The sequence below is a fragment of the Callorhinus ursinus genome, unplaced genomic scaffold, assembly GCF_003265705.2.
Source record: "Callorhinus ursinus isolate GAN/ISIS: 27379988/994484 unplaced genomic scaffold, GSC_fseal_2.0 scaffold137, whole genome shotgun sequence".
Taxonomy (NCBI): domain Eukaryota; kingdom Metazoa; phylum Chordata; class Mammalia; order Carnivora; family Otariidae; genus Callorhinus; species Callorhinus ursinus.
In genome coordinates, this window is record NW_027397199.1 from 333089 (window position 1) to 353420 (window position 20332).

Genomic DNA, 20332 nt, shown 5'->3' on the forward strand with positions numbered 1-20332 from the left:
GGGGGGCCGGGGACCGGGGGCCGGGGGCCGGGGGACCGGGGACCGGGGACCGGGGCCGGGGGGCCGGGGGGCCGGGGGACCGGGGCCGGGGGACCGGGGGCCGGGGGGCCGGGGCGGGGGGCTGGGGCCGGGGGGCCGGGGGCCGGGGGCCGGGCCAGGCTGCGCCCCAGGCCGGCGAAGGCCCCTGGGCGGGGCCCGCTGTGCTCTCCAGTTTTTCCAGTGCAAGAGGCTCTCGTGTAGGAGCTGCGGTCTGTGCGCTTACTGGTCGGCCCGGGCGCTGCTCAGTGCTTTCTGCGGTGATGTAGCTGCTACAACTCCGTGAAGTGGGCGCGCCAGGGGGACCCAGCCCTAGAGCGCAGTCTTTTCAAGTTCATTACTACAGAGGGCATCTCCGATCTCCATGGAGTGAAATTAAAGTCAGTAATAGAAAGAAGCCTGGAAAATTCAGCGGAAATTAAACAACACACTCTTTAAAAAAACCTCTATTTATTTGACACAGAGAGAGGGAGGGAGAGAGCACAAGCAGGGGGAGTGGCAGGCAGAGGGAGAAGCAGGCGCTCCGCCGAGCGGGGAGCCCGATGCGGGGCTCGATCCCAGGACCCTGGGACCATGACCTGAGCCGAAGGCAGACGCTTAACCATCTGAGCCACCCAGGCGCCCACATCATTGGAAACTTTTGAAAAATGCATTAATTGTCTTTAACTGATGTAGTAGGAATTTGGTGACGGGCAGAAGCCCTGTTTCCAATGTGGCACCACCACATAACTTGTTTGGGCTAAGGACTTAACTTCCCATACCTTTGTACTTACTTCATAGAGTCACTGAAGAATAATTGAGGGCTTACCTGAGAAATGTTTAAAAGGAGCTTGGCTAAGAGCACTTAATGTTGGCCATTGTTATTATAACACAGTATTATAACATTATTTTGCATGTTAATACAAGGAGCAAAAACATGTTGAGTTAATCTTCTTAGAATTCCTTTTGGTGAATGTATTAACCTTTTCAGCAAAAAAGAAGTTGCTGTGTTAGTCTGCTCAGGCTGCTGTAACAAAATGCCATAGACCAGGAAGCTTAACCAACAGAAATTTATTTTTCACAGTTCCTTAAGTCTGAGAAGTCCAAGATTAAGGTGCTAGTTGATTTGTTCTTGGTGAGAGCCGTCTTCTGGATTGCAGACTGCAGACGGCTGCTTTGCTAGTCTTCCCGTGCTAGACAAAGATTTGGCATCTCTTCCTCTTCTTCTAAAGGCACCAGCCCTATCAGATTAGGGCCCCACCCTAATGATCTCATTTAACCTTTATTGCCTCCTCACAAGCCCTATCTACAGTTACATTGGGGTTCAAGCTTTTAACATAGGAATTTTGGGAAAGACACATAAGAGTTGTAGAACTTGATTATATTTATTTTAAAACAATAACATGCCTGCTATATATAAGGCATTATGTCGAGGAGAAAGGGAGAGCTGAGTTGGTATGTGGGAAGGGAGATGAAGACCTCACCTTCCCAAAGAGCTTCTCGTGCTCGGGGAGTGGCAGAAGTGTGCACCAGCCTTGTGAGAAATTTAACCAACTGAATGATAAGCAGGGCAAATGCCAAGAATAGAACTTAGCACAGAGTATCTTGGATCCAAATTAGAATGCTGATATTCAGGTGTAGAGAAGCTTGTTAAAAACCCATCCCAGTGACACGGTGACTAGTGCTGGGTTGGGGGCTGCCAGCAGACTATCCTGCTGGTTATACTCAGTGTGCTGGGAAGATCATGAGCACAGGTGAAATTTGCCTTGGATAAATGTAACAAAGCACTTCCCATAATGTATAATGTGGAAGTAAGATTTCTAATACTTCAGGTGTATGGAGATAGAGGTCACATATGGTAAAATTCACCCCTTATAGGTATTCAGTGAGTTTTGAGAAATGGAATCACCACTGCTGTTAAGAGGCAGAATGTTTCTGTTACCTTAGAAAGATCCCTAGTGGTCCTTTGGATCAGCCGCCACCTCTCAATCCCAGCTCTGGCAGCCATCCATCCAATTTCTATCCCTATCATTCTGCCTTTTCCAGGATGTCATCTAAAAGGAATCACACAGTATTTCACCACAGTCTGTGTATGGTTTCTCTCCTTTGACATAGTCCTTTTGAAATTCATTTCAGGCTGTTGTGTGTGTCAGTAATTCGTTTCCCTCCCTTTGTTTCACGCCCAGTGTGGAGCCCAACGCAGGGCTTGAACTCGCAACCCTGAGATCAAGACCTGAGCTGATACAACGAGTTGGACACTTAACTGATCAAGCCATCCAGGCACCCCAGTAATGTGTTTCTTTTTGATGCTGTGTAGTATTCCAATGTTTGGATGTGCCACATTTTGTTTTTTAATTCACTGGTTGATGGACCTTGTATTGCTTCCCAGGTTTGGTTATTAAAAATAAAGCTATAAACCTTAGTAGCTATAGTATGAATTTATAAGCAAATTGGTTAGATAATAAAAAGCTCTTGAAAGTTTTTATTCCTTTGGTTTAAGGAGAGAACAAAATATTTGAGGATTTTCCCCCTTGCATTTAATGAGGGTATAATGATCATATTCAGCTGTAGATGCAACCCCCTTCTGTTTTAAATTTTCTCAAACATGTACCTGTGTCTGTAATTTGCTCAGTCATGTTTTCTGTGACTCTTGGTTATTGCTTCAATTTTGTGATGATTTATGAAACCTTGGATTACACGGAGAAGAAATTAAGGACTGAGTTAAGATACTGAAGAATTACTTAACTAAGCCCCTTAGTTTTTTTAAACTTCTGTTTTTAGCAGGCTAGCTGCATATATGTGCACATTGTGAAACCGTCACCAAGAAGCTCTTGGTGTATAGCCAGAGCTTTTGATGGGGTGGGTATCCCTTAGGTCATGGGGAGTCAGAAAGGTGCAAGACACAGTCCCTCTCCCTTTGCTTTGGATTAATACTTAAATGCTTTTTTAAAAATTGCTTCCTAGGGTGCCTTGGTGGCTCAGTTGGTTAAGCGACTGCCTTCGGCTCAGGTCATGATGCTGGAGTCCCAGAATCGAGTCTCCACATCAGGCTCCCTGCTCAGTGGGGTGTCTGCTTCTCTCTCTGACCCTCCCCCATCTCATGCTCTCTCTCTCAAATAAATAAAAAAAAGCCTTAAAAAAAACATTGCTTCCCCTGGGGGCACCTGGATGGCTCGGTCGGTTAAGCATCGGACTCTTGATTTCAGCTCAGGTCATGATCTTGGTTCTGGGATCGAGCCCTGCATCTGGCTCCGAGCTCAGGGGTGAGTCTGCTTGAGACTCTCTCTCCCTCTGCCCCTTACCCCACTCTCTCAAATAAATAAATAAGTATTTTTAAAAAAAATTGCTTCCTTTCTTGCTTGATTAGGTGTTGTCTCCTACAGTGCGTACAACATGGGTCCTGATTTTCAACCACATGCTTTGATAAGCAAAAGGCGGTATTGTGCACAGTCCCCATGGTCATATCCAGTGTGTATCCTTTTTCTGTTTTAGGTTGTGACCTTTCATTCCCTGGCAATAAACTGGTCTCTGGAGATCACTGTAAAATTATAGTGGATGAAAAATCTGGTCAGGTGTCGCTGGAAGATACCAGGTAAGCTCTTTCTGAACTTTTCCTTCTAAAGAGTTCTTGTTTTTGTTTTTATGTAATCTCCACACCCAGTGTGGGGCTCAAACTCACAACCCTGAGATCAAGAGTCACATGTTCCTCCAACGGAAACAGCCAGGCGCCCCTCTTTCTGAACTTTTCTGTTTTCTCTTGAAGCCATTGACTATAGAGAAGAAACAAGGTCTTGTTTTTTTTCTTTTTCTTTTTTTAATTTATTTGTCAGAGAGCATAGCAGGGGAAGCAGCAGGCAGAGGGAGAAGCAGGTCCCCTGCTGGGCAAGGAGCCCCATGTGGGGCTTGATCCCAAGACCCTGGGATCATGACCTGAGCCGAAGGCAGACACTTAACCAACTGAGCCACCCAGGTGTCCCAAGGGCTTGTTTTCTATGACACAGTAGTTCGCTAGGCTGTCAAGTTATTAGAAAATATATTTTCTGGTTTCCAGTAACACCTCAGTGTCTGTGACCCGTCTTGAATGTATTCAAATTAAAGCAAAAATATTCCTGAAGAAAGACTTAAAAGGTAGTGATAACCTATTCAAGTTAGACTTCTTTCCTCTAAGTCAAAAAAATCTAAAATTGTTATACAACATAAGTAGTACATAAAAATGAAAAGCTTTCCCAAATTCCACTCACCTGTTAGAAATACGTACGTATGTATTTTGTCTTAATGACGTTTTGCTAGATACATTATGTCTGCTTTTTTCACTTTTATTTATGGAGTGCTTATGTGTCTGTGCATCTAGATTCATCTTGTCTTTTTCATTATGATTATGTAATAATTTACCTGTCAGCTCCTTTACTGATGGAGATTTATTATTTTGACTTTTTCTTATTGTAAATGACACTAATTATTCTCTTCCAAAACCCTTTGCATTCATGTCTGATTATTTTCTTGGGATAAATTTATAGGAAGGAATGCTGTGTCAGAATGCCTATTTTAAACCTGGTACAAGTGGCAGATGGCCTTCCAGCAGTATGTTGAGAGTATGCCTTTTCAACCAGATGAATTTTTATTTTTGTAAAGGTCAAGTGCTATGAGATTGGTTACTACAGTTGTAGGGATAGAAGACTAGGAATTCCTTTATTAGGAAGAAATGATGCTCCTTTCCCCCTCTTCTGGTAAGTAGCAGACTAAGTTCTTTATTTCTCAGCCTGATGTAGAATAACGTAGCACTGGTTCTGGAGCTGTCCTCTGGCAGGGCCTGGCTTACCAATACTGGCCATATGACGGTTTTAGCTTCCTGTGGCTCTTGTAACAAAGTACTACAAACTTAGTGGCTTAAAACAACACAAAGCTATGATCTTATAGTGCCGAAGGTACAAAGTCTAACTCAGGTCTCATTGGACTAAAATGAAAGTGTCGGCAGGGTTGGCTGCTTCTGAAGGCTCTAGGAGAGAATCCATTCCCCACCTTTTCCAGCTTCCAGAGGCCAGCGTGTTCCTTGGCTGAGGAGGCTGGAGGGAAGAGGGTGTTCCAGGCAGAAGGAACTGCAGGGGCTGAGGCCCAGAGGCACAAGCAGGCCCTGTGTGCTCAGAGTAAATGGCAAGTGCAAAGCGAGGCAGCAGACTGGAGCGGGAAGGCCCTGGTGTCTGTGCTAGGGAGTGTGGACTTTAGCCTGAGAACAGTGAGAAGTAATCAAGGGGGTTTAAGCAGAAGAGTAAAATCAGACTTTTTTGGTTAGAAAGAGCCTGAGAATGGATTGTGAGGAGAATCCTGGCGGCAGAGACCCTGGCTGTATTGAGGAGCACCACCAGCTTTTGAAAGTGAAGTCTCGCTGGGACACAGCCACAGGCCCTTGATTGGGGCCTGTCTGTGGCTGCTTTCCTTTGACAGTGGCAGAGCTGAGTAGTTGGGACAGAGACTGTGTGATCATACAGCCTGAATTACTTACTTTCTGGCCCTTTACAGACACTTAAGTAGCGGCATCTGCTCAGGTGTAAAAATAAGGCCTTTAACCACGGGAGGCCTTAGCAGTGAAGCCCTAGAGTTAAGCTTGGGTGGTTTGAATGCCTGCAGTTGGGTCGGTGTGCTTGCTTGCTGAGGTTTGTTTTCGTCTTGTACTCTGTTCCCCGTGCCTGTGGTGTGCACTTGGTCCACTCATGATTTTCTGTCAGATGTCTCCCCGGAGTCCCTCCTCAGGAAGTGCTGTTCCACCCTGTCTCATCTGATTTAGGCTCCTGTCTGTCCCCTCAGCAGCCTGCCCTCTTCCACCTGAGCTCCCTGATTAACTGGAGTGACCCCCCACTGAGGGACCATGCCATCTTCCAGTCCATAGCCTGGCATTTATTTGCTTTTGCTCGGAACCTCTCTCTCTCTCTTTTTATTTTAAAGATTTTTATTTATTTGAGAGAGAGAGAATGAGAGAGAGAGCACATGAGATGGGGGAGGGTCAGAGGGAGAAGCAGACTCCCCGCCGAGCAGGGACCCCAATGTGGGACTCGATCCCGGGACTCCAGGATCATGACCTGAGCCGAAGGCAGTCGCCCAACCAACTGAGCCACCCAGGCGCCCAATCTCTCTCTTTTTTTTAAGTAGGCTCCACTCGCAGTGTGGAGCCCAATGTGGGGCTTGAACTCACGATCAAGACCTGAGCTGAGATAAAAGTGTCGGATGCTTAACCAACTGAGCCGCTACTTGGAACCTGTTACTTAAGAGGTGTCAGTGCTGATTTGAGGAATGAGCCGACCTGGTTGAAACTCCTGGAGGGAAGGGTAGATCTGTGGACAGAGCAGAGTGCAAAAGTGGGAGAGAAGCTGGAAATCAGAGCTGCTGGTAGAAGTCCAGGGTCCACCAGGAGGCAGATGGAGGAGAACATGGCATGGGGAAAAGCAGACATGTTGACGAGATTGGTTGCTGGTTTGAGGGGGCACAGGCAAGCTTTTTCTCAGGAGAATTATAGTGTGGCACTTGCATATGTGGCTCCTTAAATATTTACATTGTTCTTATGAGCGTTTTATCATTTTCAAAGCAGTAATATTGAATTGTTTTCGTAGTGGTGGTAGAAAAATAAATTTAACTCCCAAGTTATTTTAAGTAGGATAAATTGCAATTTTGTTGTCTCTACAGCACCAACGGAACAGTAATTAACAAGCTAAAGGTTGTTAAGAAGCAGACTTGCCCTTTGCAGACGGGGGATGTCATCTACTTGGTGTACAGGAAGAATGAGCCAGAACACAGTAAGAGAGACGGAGTGGACAGACGGGTGGCTCGTGGTGGGGAGGTCCTGCCGCAGCTGGGAAGTGTCATTGAAAGAGAGTCCGCTGAAGCAGCTGTTTACCTTAGGAATGTTCGTGTTAGCTACATTTTATTTGTGGTTGATGTAGATTCTTGGTGTGAGTCATGTCTGTTGAAGAATGGGAGTGTTGGCCTTGCAGTCTGAGTCCCAGCCATCCTTAGAAGTCCCACCACGGTCATGAGCTGTGCATCTCAAAAGGGCCAGGAGAGGTGAACAGGGATGGCTAGGTGACAGCAGGAGAAACCTGAGTTGTGGGGAGTAAGACCTAGAATAGGGGCTGGAGGCCAGGGGTCACTCTGCTTTTGGAGACCTTACAGGAGACAACAGACGTCTGACTGGATCCCATTTAGCTTTTCCAGATCTGAGTATCTGTGTTTGGGGAAAAAGAATGATACAGGACAAGGAGAGTTGAGGGAGTCTTTCGAAGGTTACCCCCGAACTGGAAAAAGGCAAATATTCTCAGGTTGTCTTCAGCATAGTCAAAGCCAGCCCCTGACCCGTGGCAGGGTCTTCTGTCTGCTCCTTCTGGTAGTTTGAAATGACAAGCAAAGCACAGATTCATCACCTGCTCATCGTTTTGCCTTCCCTAGTCTGCCTCCTGGCTCCAGACATTTTTCCCTGAGGCTTATTTATTTTAAAGTTGGTTAAGATACTTTTGGTCCCTTGTTTTGAAATCCCTCAAACGGGTTAATGTTGTTACTAGCTGGTAAGTCAACATCGTCAACGAGGACAAGGGACTGAGGTGACGGGAGCAGGAGAGGGAAGTGCGTTCCTGCTGGTGCGTGGGCACTCTCTTCTGATTTGGCTCACTTCCTTTTAGATGTGGCATACCTCTATGAATCTTTAAATGAGAAGCAGGGCATCACACAAGACTCCTTTGGTAAGTGAGACCATAACCCAGTGGGTGCGGAGTAAGGGCTATTGATTCTTACTAGGAAAGCTGCTTCACCTGCTGGAATGTCTTGCCTGAAGTCGTGCTGCTCCACCTGAACCCTGATTGTGCTCTTTCTGCTCCTTCTGTGCTTGCAGAAGCTAATAAAGAGAATGTGTTCCACGTGACCAAAGATACCTCAGGTGCAGGGCGAGGTGACGACCCCCAGGTCCTGCTGTCATCGCCCACCACTCAGGCGTGCTTTGAGGAACCACAGCCATCGACGTCGACATCGGACCTCTTCCCCACGGCTTCTACCTCTTCCATGGAGCCCACCTCTGCAGGGCAAGCGCCTTCCTCCAGCTCTGGTGAGACGGGAGTCTCTGCTTTCTGGTCAGTAATTCTGACCTGTGTTGCTACGGAGACAGACAGAGAAGCCACTGAGGAAGTCAGAGGTGTCATCAGGCATCAGGCTCTCAGTAGCAAGATTGCTATAGTAGTAGATGCTGTCTTGTTCCATCTGCAATAGAAATGCTGAAAGTCGGAGACCAGAGTACCATGGTATTTCTTGTAGTTCTATTGGGATATAATTCACATACCATAATAATCACCCAGTTGAAGTGTACACTTCAGTGGTTTTTACTATAGTCATAGTGTTGTGCATTCATACCACTATATAATTCCAGAACATTTTCATCACTCCAAAAGGAGACCCCATACCCGTCAGCAGTCACTGCCCCTTCCCCAGCAACCACTAATCTGCTTTCTGTCTCCATGGATTTGCCTCTTCTGGCCATTTCATACAGGTGGAATCATGTACTCTGTGACCTTTTGTGTCTGCTGCTTTCCCTGAGTATAATGTTTTCAAGGCTCATCCAGAGTGACATAGAATTTATTTATTTTTTAAAGATTTTATTAATTTATTTGAGAGAGAGTGAGAGAGCACACGTGCACATACACACAAGCCAGGGGCAGAAGCAGAGGGAGAAGCAGACTTCCTGCTGAGCAGGGAGCCCCACTCAGGCCTCAATCCCAGGACTCCAGGATCGTGACCTGAGCTGAAGGCAGACGCTTCACCGACTGAGCCACCCAAGCACCCTGGGAGTAACATATAATTTAAAACCAGTTTTATATGTACTGGTCCTTATGGCATCAACTCTTTACCTTCCTCACTGGTCACTAGACAAGATTCAGAATCTCTAGGTGCCATGTGACCTGAGCGTTTCTTTGTAGGTATTGTTAAGGTATGGAATGTATATATATTTAGTGAATTGGATCATACTATATATGTTAATTTTTTTGAAGATTTTATTTATTTGACAGAGCAGGAGAGGGAGAAGCAGACTCCCCACCGAGCAGGGAGCCAGATGCAGAGCTCGATCCCAGGACCCCAGGATCATGACCTGAGCCGAAGGCAGCCACTTCACTGACTGAGCCACCCAGGAGCCCCTAAATACGTTAATGTTTTAGTTCACTTTCTTAGCTATTCTTCTGTATTTTTCTTCCAGTTTCTCTTTAGGATTATCTTTTTAAGTAAAAAAAAAAAAAAAGTCTTTTTGAGATTTTGATTAGGGAGAATTGACATTTTTACAATACCCAGGATAATGGTGTTTTACCCTGTTTATTAAGCTCTTTGATGTTCTTCAGTGAAGTAAGCCTTTTTCACTTAGTTTTGGGAACTCTCATTTTCCCTAGAATGCTTCTTCTCTTGTTCTTGTTTTTTTAAGATTTTATTTATTTGAAAGAGAGCATGCAAGTATAAGCTAGGGAGGGACAGGGGCAGAGGGAGAAGCAGGTTCCATGCTGAGCAGGGAGCCTGATGCAGGGCTCAATCCCAGGACCCCGAGATCGTGATTTGAGCCAAAAGCGGATGCTTAACCGGCTGAGCCACCCAGGTGCCCCTCCCTCCTTCACTCTCAAACGTTGTAGTGCACGGAGACCCTCTTAAATCTCAGTGAGGGTGTGTTTGGCTGTGAACAATGGAAAAACATGGCCCCCAGAACAGAGTGTGAAGACCCAGCCCAGCACTGGCTCAGCAGCTCAAGATGTCACCAGGCACTTTCTGTCCTTCACATGTGCCTCTTTGTCTTCTTTTAATCTTGTGGTTGCAAGAAGGCTGCCAGAGCTCCAGCTGTCACAGCCACATTCAGGGGCAGAGACCAGCAAAGCCTTTGTAAAAAGAGCTCTATTGTGGGCTCAGCTCAGCAGAGGAATTGTTCCCAGAAGACTCCTCCAACTCCTTGGCCAACCTGGCTGTACTGCTACAAGGTAGTCCTTATTTTTCTATCTGTTTTAGTTGGATTTGGGGAAGGAGAGGCAGTAAACTTACTGCAGGGACTCAGTGTGCTTCCCTGAGCCTGGAAGCCTTCTTTCTCCCACACTATTTGAACCTGTTTCCATTTTTGAGAACTTGGTTTTTACTTGCTAATACTGTTGCTCATTTTAACATAGGCAGCCCCATCTCTCCTATTTGTTGTCCTCATTAAGGCTTTGTACCACCTACCACCTTCCTTACCCAGAGCCTCCTTTGCTCAGCCTAATTCCTTAGCAGCAGCGTGCTCCACACGAGACCCCTCACTCTTTCCCCAGATCTATGGCACCCCATCTGAACAGTAACATTCTGATGTGTTGTTGTGACTTTTCAGGGCATCCATGAAAGGGCTTCGTAGGTACTTATTAGGCATGCTTAGTTACAAAAAAGCCTGCGGACAGTGAGCACTTTGTCTAAGTCTCGCCCACCACCTCCAAGAGAAAACCAGCAGCATAGACCAAGCCAGTGACCACAAGAGGCCCTCCAGTCTGTCTCCTGGTACTCCTGAACTGTAGTCCCAGTTTCTCCCGAGGCCTTTGACTTACTCTGTTTTAGGATCATTACTTCAAACTCCTGACTAAAAGAAAAGGCGATCATACTACCTAGATGAAAACATGCCAGAAAATTACTGAAAAATTACCCAGATGGTTGACGTTCTTCAGGTTCTGTAGGCTCATGTGCCATTTATAGTACCACCTGGGTTCTTTAAACCACAGAGGCACTACACAGTTGGGGCAGGTGCTGCCCTGCTGCTGGCTCCACCCACCTGAGGGGCTCACCCTTGTGATGGCAGCCCCAAGAGGAGTACAAGTGACACTCAATGACCCTGCGTGCGGCCCCAGAGCATGTCGAGTAGGAACACAAGACAAGATGGAAAGCTATGGGCCTTCTAGATTGAGTGCTAATCTCCCAGCTCTAAGCCTATATAAAAATAGGCTTTGTCTCTAGTCCCAAGCTGTGCGTTTTGTGGTTATTGTAATAGTTTTTCAGAATTGAAGCATAAAAGAGCTCTGGCCTATAAAGAAAACATACTTTACCAATAGAAATTTTTTCCACATAGTACAGTGTATAATGTGTGTGGTTAGGTTTTGATAGTTTTTCGATGATGTTCTAATTTCATTAAAGAAACCACAATGAGATATCACCTCGCACCTGTTAGAATGGCCAGCATCAAAAAGACAAAGGATCACAAGCGAGGGATGTGGAGAAAGGGGAACCCTCCTACCCTGTTGGTGGGAATGCAAGCTGTTGCAGCCGCTCTGGAGAACTATAGTGTGGAGGTTCCTCAGACAGTTAGAAAGAGAACTGCCATTTGACCCAGTAATCTCACTTCTGGGTATATATCCAGAGGAGGTAAAAATCACTATCTCAAAGAGATACCTTCACCCCCATGTTTCTGCAGCATTATTCACAAAGGCCAAGACATGGAAACAACCTAAGCGTCCAATGATGGGTGAATGGATAAAGAAAATGTGTGTGTGTGTGTGTGTGTGTGTGTGTGTGTGTGTGTGTGTGTGTATACACATACTAATTGTTAATATTACCATAAAAGGGCAGTGCGTTTATATATTGTGCAATTAAAAAAATCATAAACAAAATATTTTGCTTTAAGCAAATTGTTAAGATGGAAAGCTTAGCTCCAATTGTGTAAAGTTGGGGAAATGTTTCTGTGTATCTAAGTGTATACATACTAATAAAATAACCAGCCTGCTAAGTGTGAGGTTGGGTGCCAGGTGCTTTTTATAAGTTTTTTTTGTTTGTTTTGTTTTGTTTTTGCTTTTATAAGTTTTTAAGTTAATCCTCACCATGGATCTGTTGGAGAGGTGCCATCATCATGATCTTCATTCTGGAGTGAGAAGCTCCACCGAGCATAGGAGGCCCTCCCATGGTGGGAGTGAGAACCAGAGCCAGGAGCCAGCACCTCTTTTCTTCCCTTGGTATCCAAGCTCATTTGCTCCGCAGACAATTCTAACCTTTTTCCTTTGGCAGCCATCAGGCAGTTTTTCTTTTTCAAAATAACAACACTTAACCACTTGAATATTACAGACTACATATGTATTGTAGTGTAGTTTCATAAACTAGGTCTTTATTCAGATAAACGTTGTTGGAAAGTCCCCTCACCTTTCTCCCGGGCTCATTTCCATTTTGCTTATGCAGATCAGTACTTTCCCTGTGAGTTACTCCTGCTCCTTTATCACCTCACGGCCCCTCTCCTCTGTCTGGCCTCATGTCCTCGTCTTCTGAAGCCTGTTTCCCTCTTAGAGGCTGGTGTGTGTACCTCTGTGCTGACATTAGTTACAACATGGTGAGTGAGTGGCGTCACTTGGCATGTGGATTGGCCCCGTGTTAGACTAAACGTTCCAGGGCTGATCCCAACCACAGACATGTCTGCATTTCTTTCCCCGTGAATGTGCCACTTAACCCAGCTCTACCCGGCACAGCAGTGTGCACAGATGCATTTAAGAAATGTAGTTGAGGAGAGCCTGGGTGGCTCCGACGGTTAAGTGTCTGCCTTCGGCTCAGGTCATGATCCTGGAGTCCCCGGATCGAGTCCCGCTTCGGGCTCCCTGCTTGGCGGGGAGTCAGCTTCTCCCTCTGACCCTCCCCCCTCTCATGTGCTCGCTCTCTCTCTCTCTCTTTCTCATTCTCAGTCTCTCAAAATAAATAAATAAATCTTTTAAAAAAATGTAGTTGAGGAGAGCCTGGGTGGCTCCGATGGTTAAGCGTCTGCCTTCGGCTCAGGTCATGATCCCAGGGTCCTGGGTTCGAGCCCCGTGTCGGGCTCCCTGCTCGGTGGGAAGCCTGCTTCTCCCTCTCCCTCTACTGTTCCCCCTGCTTGTGCTCTCTCACTCACTCTATCAAATAAGTAAATAAAATCGTAAAAAAAAAGAAATGTAGTTGAGTATTTCTAGTGAGTATGTGTTATTGAGAATATGGCATCTTGGATTACCTAGACCTGACTTGAATATGTGATGCTCCACCTGTCGTGCTTTCTCCTTCTCGGGCAGATGAATCAGAACCTCTCTTGTTTGTCCTTCTCACAGGCTCCAGAGGTGCAGGCATTTCCCCAAAAGAGTGTGGTCCATCTGTGGCAGATGATGAAATCCCCACCTTTCCTTCCGCTCTCCCACACAGAGAGGGAGCATCCTTTTCTATGTCAGAACCCCGGGATCAGGAGGATTTGGAGCCCATCAGGAAGAGAATGAAAGGAGGTCAGAGTCTTCAGAGAAAAATCTGCACTTAAAAAGACAAAGTTAAAAAGACTGTAAAAATATTTGGGAATGTGTAGTGGCACGGTGGCTGCCCTGTAGCAGTGAGACCAGGAGGCTCTGGAAGGGAGGGCCTTGGGGAAGGGGACTAGAGTACTGGGTGTGTTGCATGGAAAATTGAATTGACTGGCTTGGGGAGGGTGTGGGAAAACTCAGCAACAGTACATAAAATAATAAATATAAAAATGAGGCCATTTTCTGGGGCGCCTGGGGGGCTCAGTTAAGCATCTGCCTCCAGCTCAGATCTTGATCCCCGGGTCCTGGGATCGAGTCCCACCCGTTTCTCCTCCGTCTGCTCCTCCCCACCCCCCCATCTCTCTCTCTCTGTCTCAAATAAATAAAATCTTTTAAAAAATAAATAAAAATTAGGCCATTTTTTATTCCAGCAAAAATGAAAAATTGTATAAGGAAGAAAACTTAAGTTGTTTTTTTAAAGATTTTATTTGAGAGAGATAGAGAGAGAGTACAAGTGGGGAGCAGAGGGAGAAGCGGGCTCCCCACAGAGCAGGAAGCCCGATGCGGGTATTGATCCCAGGACCCTGGGTTCATGACCTGGGCCAAAGGCAGATGCTTAACCGACTAAGTTTCAGGTGCCCTGAAAACTTAAGTTTTCTTAATTAGTAGTATACTATTTGGCTCAGCAGTGAATATTTACCTAAGCATAAGGTAAATACGATATACTGAACCAACAGTCGTTATAATAATACTGCGAGTAGGGTTCAGGGGGTAGAATCCTTCTCCACCTTAATAGATGTCAGGAGATGGTGTCTAGAATCGATGAACCCAAACAAAGCATTACAGTTCAGAAACATGGAGGTCCATACCAGCAGAAGTAGCTAAAAACACAAAAGTCATTATTAACTTGGAGGAAGTTAGGCCATGGCAGAGGGCTACTGCTTTTGTTTTCTTTTAAATGTTTGACTTCGTAAATTGTGTGCAAATAGTTCTTTAATTAAAAATAAAAATTAATCTGTGGTTAGCAACACTTGAGCACTATAGAACACCAGCAGAAGAAAAGAAAAAAAGATTCACAGCTCTTGGTAACATCAGAGAGTGTACTTTCCAGTGTATACACACGTCGCGTTTTTTGTTTAAACAAAAATGACATTACACGCAAATATTGTGCGACAAATGGCCTTTATCTTTAAGCATGTAACCCGAGCGCCTCTTTTTATGTCATTAACTGTTCTTCTAAAACAAAACTTAAGTGTATTGGAATATGAAACTTCTTTTAGGCCTTCTTAAAAATGCCCTTTAAAATATAAACACTGGCGAGAGCTGTGTCTTCTATCCGTAGGTTAAGGTGTTCATAAAACAAGAAGACCCAGTATCTGCTTCTTCCTCCCTTGGTTGTGGTGGTCAGAACGCATCCGTTTCTCTCACAGATGGGGAGCCTGACCTGACCCTGCAGTTGTTGGTTGCAGACCAGTGTAGCGACACCCACACCACCCTTGGGAATGTCAGATCCGAGGCCGTGAAACCAGACAAGATGGAGGAGACACTCACGTGCATCATCTGCCAAGACCTGCTGCATGACTGTGTGAGGTACGCATGCTACACGCCACAGGGAGACCTGCAGGAGCATCACAGCTGTGAGAGGGGAGGGGCGGCCACGGGGAAGCAAGCCTCTGGGTCATGTCGGGTTCGACGCTGTGGAGGCTACTGTTGTCATTTTCTTGTGTGGCCAACCCACCCAAACCCCGGTGCCTATAACCAAGGCTATAGAAGAGCCCACAAGGCTGATGTGGCAATGGCCTCAGTCGACACAGGTCCCATGTAACCCCAGTGGCCTGGCGCTCCGCAGACACAGAACAGGAGAACTGTACCGAGCTTTAAGGGAATGTCATAGGTAACACAGAGGGAGTGCCCCAGAATGAGGATCCCAGGAGTAGCTTAGGGAGAGCCCCCCTCCTTGCTTCTCTGTGGGAACTTATGAGTGAAAGCCATCTGAATTTCCACTTGAATGCAGGCCTTTTCCACACTCAGTGCCCCTGTTCCTCATATTCCTGGAGTCACAACCTGCTCTACTGTCCCTTCTGGAGCACAGATTGTCACTTTGGTTTCTTTTCATTAACGAGGACCAAGTTAAAGTAGTTGAGGTTGAACACTGTTCTCACACGGGAACCGGTGCTCACGTGGGTTGTGGAAGGCAGGTGGCATTCCCAGTCTCTTAGCTGAGGATGCAGATGCCGCCAGCAGCGGGCCCCATATGCAGGTGGGTGTAGCACCCCGAGAAGCATGGGTTCTAGGCTCTGCTGAGTCAAGTGAGCTCGGCGGGGGGTGGGTAATTTGCTCACTTTTCTGTTTTGTAACCAACCTTCAGCCTGAGCAAGGCCACATCCTCCTATGGGGAAAGAGGCAGCATGAACTGGGGTCCCTGCTTCTCATGCTCCAGGCAGGCCATGCCCCATGTGCCCTGGCATCTGGGGGGCTGCTGCGGCTTGGCAGACAGATGCTCCACCAGCGAGTGCTCTGCGGGGGCGTCTGAAGACCTGTCCTTGTGCCTTCAGCCTGCAGCCCTGCATGCACACCTTCTGTGCAGCCTGCTACTCAGGCTGGATGGAGCGCTCCACCTTGTGCCCCACCTGCCGCTGTCCAGTCGAGAGGATCTGTAAAAACCACATCCTGAACAACCTGGTGGAGGCCTACCTTCTCCAGCACCCAGGCAAGTGGGGAGCCTGCCCAGCTCCTGGAGACTGTGGGTGTCTCTCCAGGGGCCCCTCAGCCAGGAGAGCCATGTCTTTTGCCTTCCAGACAAGAGTCGCAGCGAGGAAGATGTGCGGAGCATGGCTGCCAGGAATAAGATCACTCAAGACATGCTGCAGCCCAAAGTTAGGAGGTCTTTCTCTGACGAGGAGGGCAGTTCAGAGGACCTGCTGGAGCTGTCAGATGTGGACAGCGAATCCTCGGACGTTAGGTGAGCCTCCGCCTGGCTCTGAGTAGGGCAGGGAGCTGGGCAGGCAGCACGGAGTCCGAGTCCAGGTTCTGCACTGAGCAGACCAGCTCCTGCGTGGTCTGGCCTCGCTTCTCATGGGTGACATCAACTAGTGATGTTGCCTGCCTTGAGTGTGGCAAGGCTGGGGTGGGCGCTGGCCAAGGACAGCCACTCACTCAGCTGACTGGGGTGGGTATTTGCCACCCTGCCTGCTCCAGTACCCCCCTCCCTTTTCAGGTATACACGAAACATCTATTTTTTGCTGTTATTTATCTGTATTTATTTCCAGCTTTATTGAGATGTAATTGACACACAGCACCCTTTGAGTTTAAGGTATTCTGGCTAATGAATGGCTTGACTGGCGTCTGTTCTAAAGTGAAGACCACCACGCCCCACACTCTGGTATTTGCTGACACCTTGTCAAGTGCCTTGATGCACCGGCTACAACGGCGTCACGATTTAACATGTTCTTTGTCCCACATACGCGCACTTAGGCTGTAGCGCATCTCGTGAGCATCGAGTCCTACCCTGTGAGTTGCATTATTATCGTTTGTCAGGACAGTACCGTAGGGAAGCCTCGGCCACCTGGCTGGGAGGACGCAGTCCTGCGGGACCTTATATTGGCTACTCTACAGTGCCACTGTTTCCTGACTCAGAAGTGCACCGGCTGAGTTTCAGATGGAGGCCATCACATTTAGAAAGACAAAAATCAAACCTCCCAAATGTACTATCTTTTGTTTCTTTTTGTAAAATTTAGCAAATGATGGCCAAGCCAAAAGAAGAAAACAAAAATCACTTTAGCGTGAACATTTTATTGTGTATTCTTCTGGCCACTCATATATGTAGCGACATATACTTCTTTTGTTAAGTAAGTAAAACGTGATATGCTTAGAAATAAATACTCTTATAAAGATGGGATTATACTGTACATATGGTTTTATAGAATTTCTAGTATTCTGACTTAAGCCGTGCTGAAGTTTTAGTTAGAGTTACTGTAACTGCAGTTACAGTTTTGTGTACATGTCCATTAATTGACGGAGGTAAGTAATGGCAGAGTGGTCAGGTCAGAGAGCCTGCGGCGGGGTGCCTGGCTGGACCTGACACCCGTGTCATCCAGTGTCCGTTAGAAAGGTTTGTGGAAGGGTGTCAGGAAACCCTGCCTGCACTTGGTGTTGCCCGGGATGAAGGCCATCTCGTTCCTAAATGAAGTTGAGTATTTTCTCACTGTGTTTTTCTAGTTAGGTCTTACCCCGTCCCTCACTGGCTCCTGCTGTTGGAGGCAGGCCCAGGAAGGCATCCTCTGACTGAGATGAGGGCAGAGTCTGTGTCTCTCTTTCCTGTGGATTCTTTTTACTGTCTGTGTTTTTAGAAAGTTCAGCTGAAGTGCATAAAGCTAGGTGGGGCAGGGCTTCAGCTGCCGGGTCGGGAAGCCCCTAGAGGACAGCAGCATTCAACTGTGGCACAAAAGGTGCTCTGATTTGAATGCAGTTTCTTCGGTGCCCAGGGTGCAAGTCCTGAGTGTGCTGTGCAAGCTGGGTCTGCCTCTGGATGTAGTTCACAGCTTCGCCCAGCATCGAACCTGTGAGAGTGCGTCCTGCCCCGCGTGGGGACCGAGCGGCCAGGCTCTGGGGGATGCTATGCCGAAGCAAGGGGTGGGCAGGATGTGTCTCCGTATGCTAGGAACCGCCAAGGGGGATGAGGGTGGTGAGGAACAGAGCCCTCTAACTGCTGCTCTTCTGGGGTGAGCACTGACTGGGCGGCAGCGGCTGGTGAAGAGCTGAGGTGTGAAGTGGGGGACAGTGAGCAGAGAAGACGCCTTCAGGCTTGGGATCTGGATCTGGTCTTGTCATCAGGGCTAGGGGCATGGCCACCACCACCCACATGCTTGTGAGCAGGGGTCACCCTGCTTCTCTGCACTCCAGGTGTTCGTGTGGTTCGTGTGCTTTCCTTGCAGCCAGCCGTACATAGTATGCAGACAGTGCCCCGAGTACCGGAGGCAGGCGGGGCAGTCCCTCCCCTGCCCAGGGCCTGGCAGCGAGCCAGGGTCAGCACCGGCTCCTGGGGATACACCGTCCACATCCACCAGTGTCACGACAGGTGAGACGCCCCCTTCCGTGCTGTCGTCCTACTGTGACCACCCAGGATGCAGCTGTCATTCCTGTGGACTCCTCTCCCATTCCTGCCCAGCTCCTGTCCCTGCCTCCATGGTCTGCCACCTCTCGTAACCTGTTGCTTCTCCTAGTCTGTTTTGGGCTAAGAAACCAGAGAGTGAACTTGTTCTCTCATGGACCTCTGCTCCTGGACAGTCCTGGGGGTTCAGTCCTAAGCCTGACATTTGGGCCAGATGCCATCAAGAAAGGGAAAGAGGACAGGTGGAATCCACATTTTTGGCCCTGGCCATTCTGTAGTTAATGGCCGCGTAAGGCCTAGCTTCTTAGAGCCTGTCACGAGGCCAGTGACCCAGGATTGTGACCCAGAGCCGTGTTACAGCCATCTGCCATGACGCCATGCCGTGGCTGTCTCCGTCGGTTCCCGTAGGCCCTGTGGACAGGGATGGCCAGCACCTGGTCACTTCCCAACTTTGCCATTCCTCAGGTGGGCTCCATCGTTTTCAGGCTGCAGATGAAGTCCCCGGTGGGACGGGGCCTGTAGTAAGTGTGTGTGCACCGTCGGAGCCTCCTATGTGGCCATGGAGTGTCTGGGGGCTGGGCTATGTGGACACAGCTCCTGAGGTGGGGTCAGCCAGTCATGCCCACCAGGCCTGTCACTTGTTTATTTGGAAGACAGATTAATTTAGAACTTGCTTTATTGTTTTATGGCATGTGCTTTATGGCCTAAGGAAATGTTAGAAAACCTTCAAGTGATCTTTGAAATCTTGCTACAACCGCTGAACCAAAAAGTTGCTTTGCTTATTTTTCATTTTATTTTAAAGTGCTTCTTTTAGATGGTAGGCTATCATTTGGCCACTTAAGAAAACAGGTCTGAGTTCTCCCTGGGTTTTCTCGTGGATCAGTCTCCTTGTGTGCTTTCCAGCCACTCCCCTAGATGTGGGTCTAACCTGTTCTTTCTGCCTGTGTCCCGATACGTGCCGCCTGAATATGCTGTCTGTTCTGCAGCCCAGGATTATGTGTGTGCCCTGCAAGGCAGCCATGCCATATGCACCTGCTGCTTCGAGCCTATGCCAGACCGGAGAGCAGAACGTGAGCAGGACCCCCGCATCGCCCCCCAGCAGTGTGAGTAAGGGTGTGCACCTACGCTGCCTGCCTGAGCAACCTCCCCACCACGGAGCCTCTCCTGTGGATCCTTCTAGGCTCAGGTTTCAAAACAGTGTTGACTGCTGTGCATGGTGTGAAGTAAAGACATGGCTGTGTTTTCTCATCTGCAGAATCGGTTGTCTCTGTGCAATCGTGTTGAATAACCGTCTTTTTCCATCAATTGATAACCCACGCCTGTCATACACCAAGTTTCCACGTATGGGTGGTTCTCTTTCTGAAGTCTGCATCTGACATTTGTCCCCACATCAGGACCATGATATTTCTATAACGTGTCACTTTGTTAAGATTTTTATTTTTTATTTGACAGAGAGACAGCCAGAGAGGGGACACAAGCAGGGGGAGCGGGAGAGGAAGAAGCAGGCTTCCTGCTGAGCAGGGAGCCCGATGTGGGGCTTGATCTCCGGGGCCCTAGGATCATGACCTGAGCCGAAGGCAGACGCTTAACGACCGAGCCACCCAGGCGCCCCTTATTTATTTATTTATTTATTTATTTTTAAGATTTTATTTATTTTGTCAGAGTGCGCATGTGCGCACACAAGCAGGGGGAGCAACAGAGGGAGAAGCAGTGAGCAAGGAGCCCGATGTAGGGCTCCATCCCAGGACCCTGGGATCATGACCTAAGCTGAAGGCAGGTGCTCAACCAACTGAGCCACCCAGGCGTCCCTTTTATTTATTTTAAAGAGAGTGCGTGCATGTGGGGGGTGGGGGAGGCAGAGGAGGGGCAGAGAGAGAATCTCAGGCAGACTCTCTGCTGACCAGGGGGCCCAGCACGGGGTCCAGTCTCATGATCCTGAGATCATGACCTGAGCCAA

The 20332-nt window shown here is 47.8% G+C and overlaps 1 protein-coding gene across 4 annotated transcripts in view; it reads left to right on the plus strand.

Moving 5' to 3' along the window:
• CHFR (checkpoint with forkhead and ring finger domains) overlaps window positions 1–20332 on the plus strand; it is a 32856-nt gene that overhangs the window by 5446 nt on the left and 7078 nt on the right. For 2 of the 4 annotated variants that reach the window (XR_012377301.1, XM_025861619.1), the window contains exons 3-12: window positions 3508–3607; window positions 6691–6800; window positions 7680–7739; window positions 7889–8098; window positions 13086–13253; window positions 14696–14855; window positions 15821–15975; window positions 16065–16227; window positions 18200–18342; window positions 19362–19478. Coding sequence is in view for 3 of the 4 variants with exons in the window: in XM_025861619.1 (XP_025717404.1) it covers window positions 3508–3607; window positions 6691–6800; window positions 7680–7739; window positions 7889–8098; window positions 13086–13253; window positions 14696–14855; window positions 15821–15975; window positions 16065–16227; window positions 18200–18342; window positions 19362–19478 (1386 nt within the window). In the remaining variant the exon portion in view is untranslated. The remainder of the gene's footprint in view (window positions 1–3507; window positions 3608–6690; window positions 6801–7679; window positions 7740–7888; window positions 8099–13085; window positions 13254–14695; window positions 14856–15820; window positions 15976–16064; window positions 16228–18199; window positions 18343–19361; window positions 19479–20332) is intronic. The other 2 variants (XM_025861621.1, XM_025861622.2) reach the window with 2 other exon arrangements.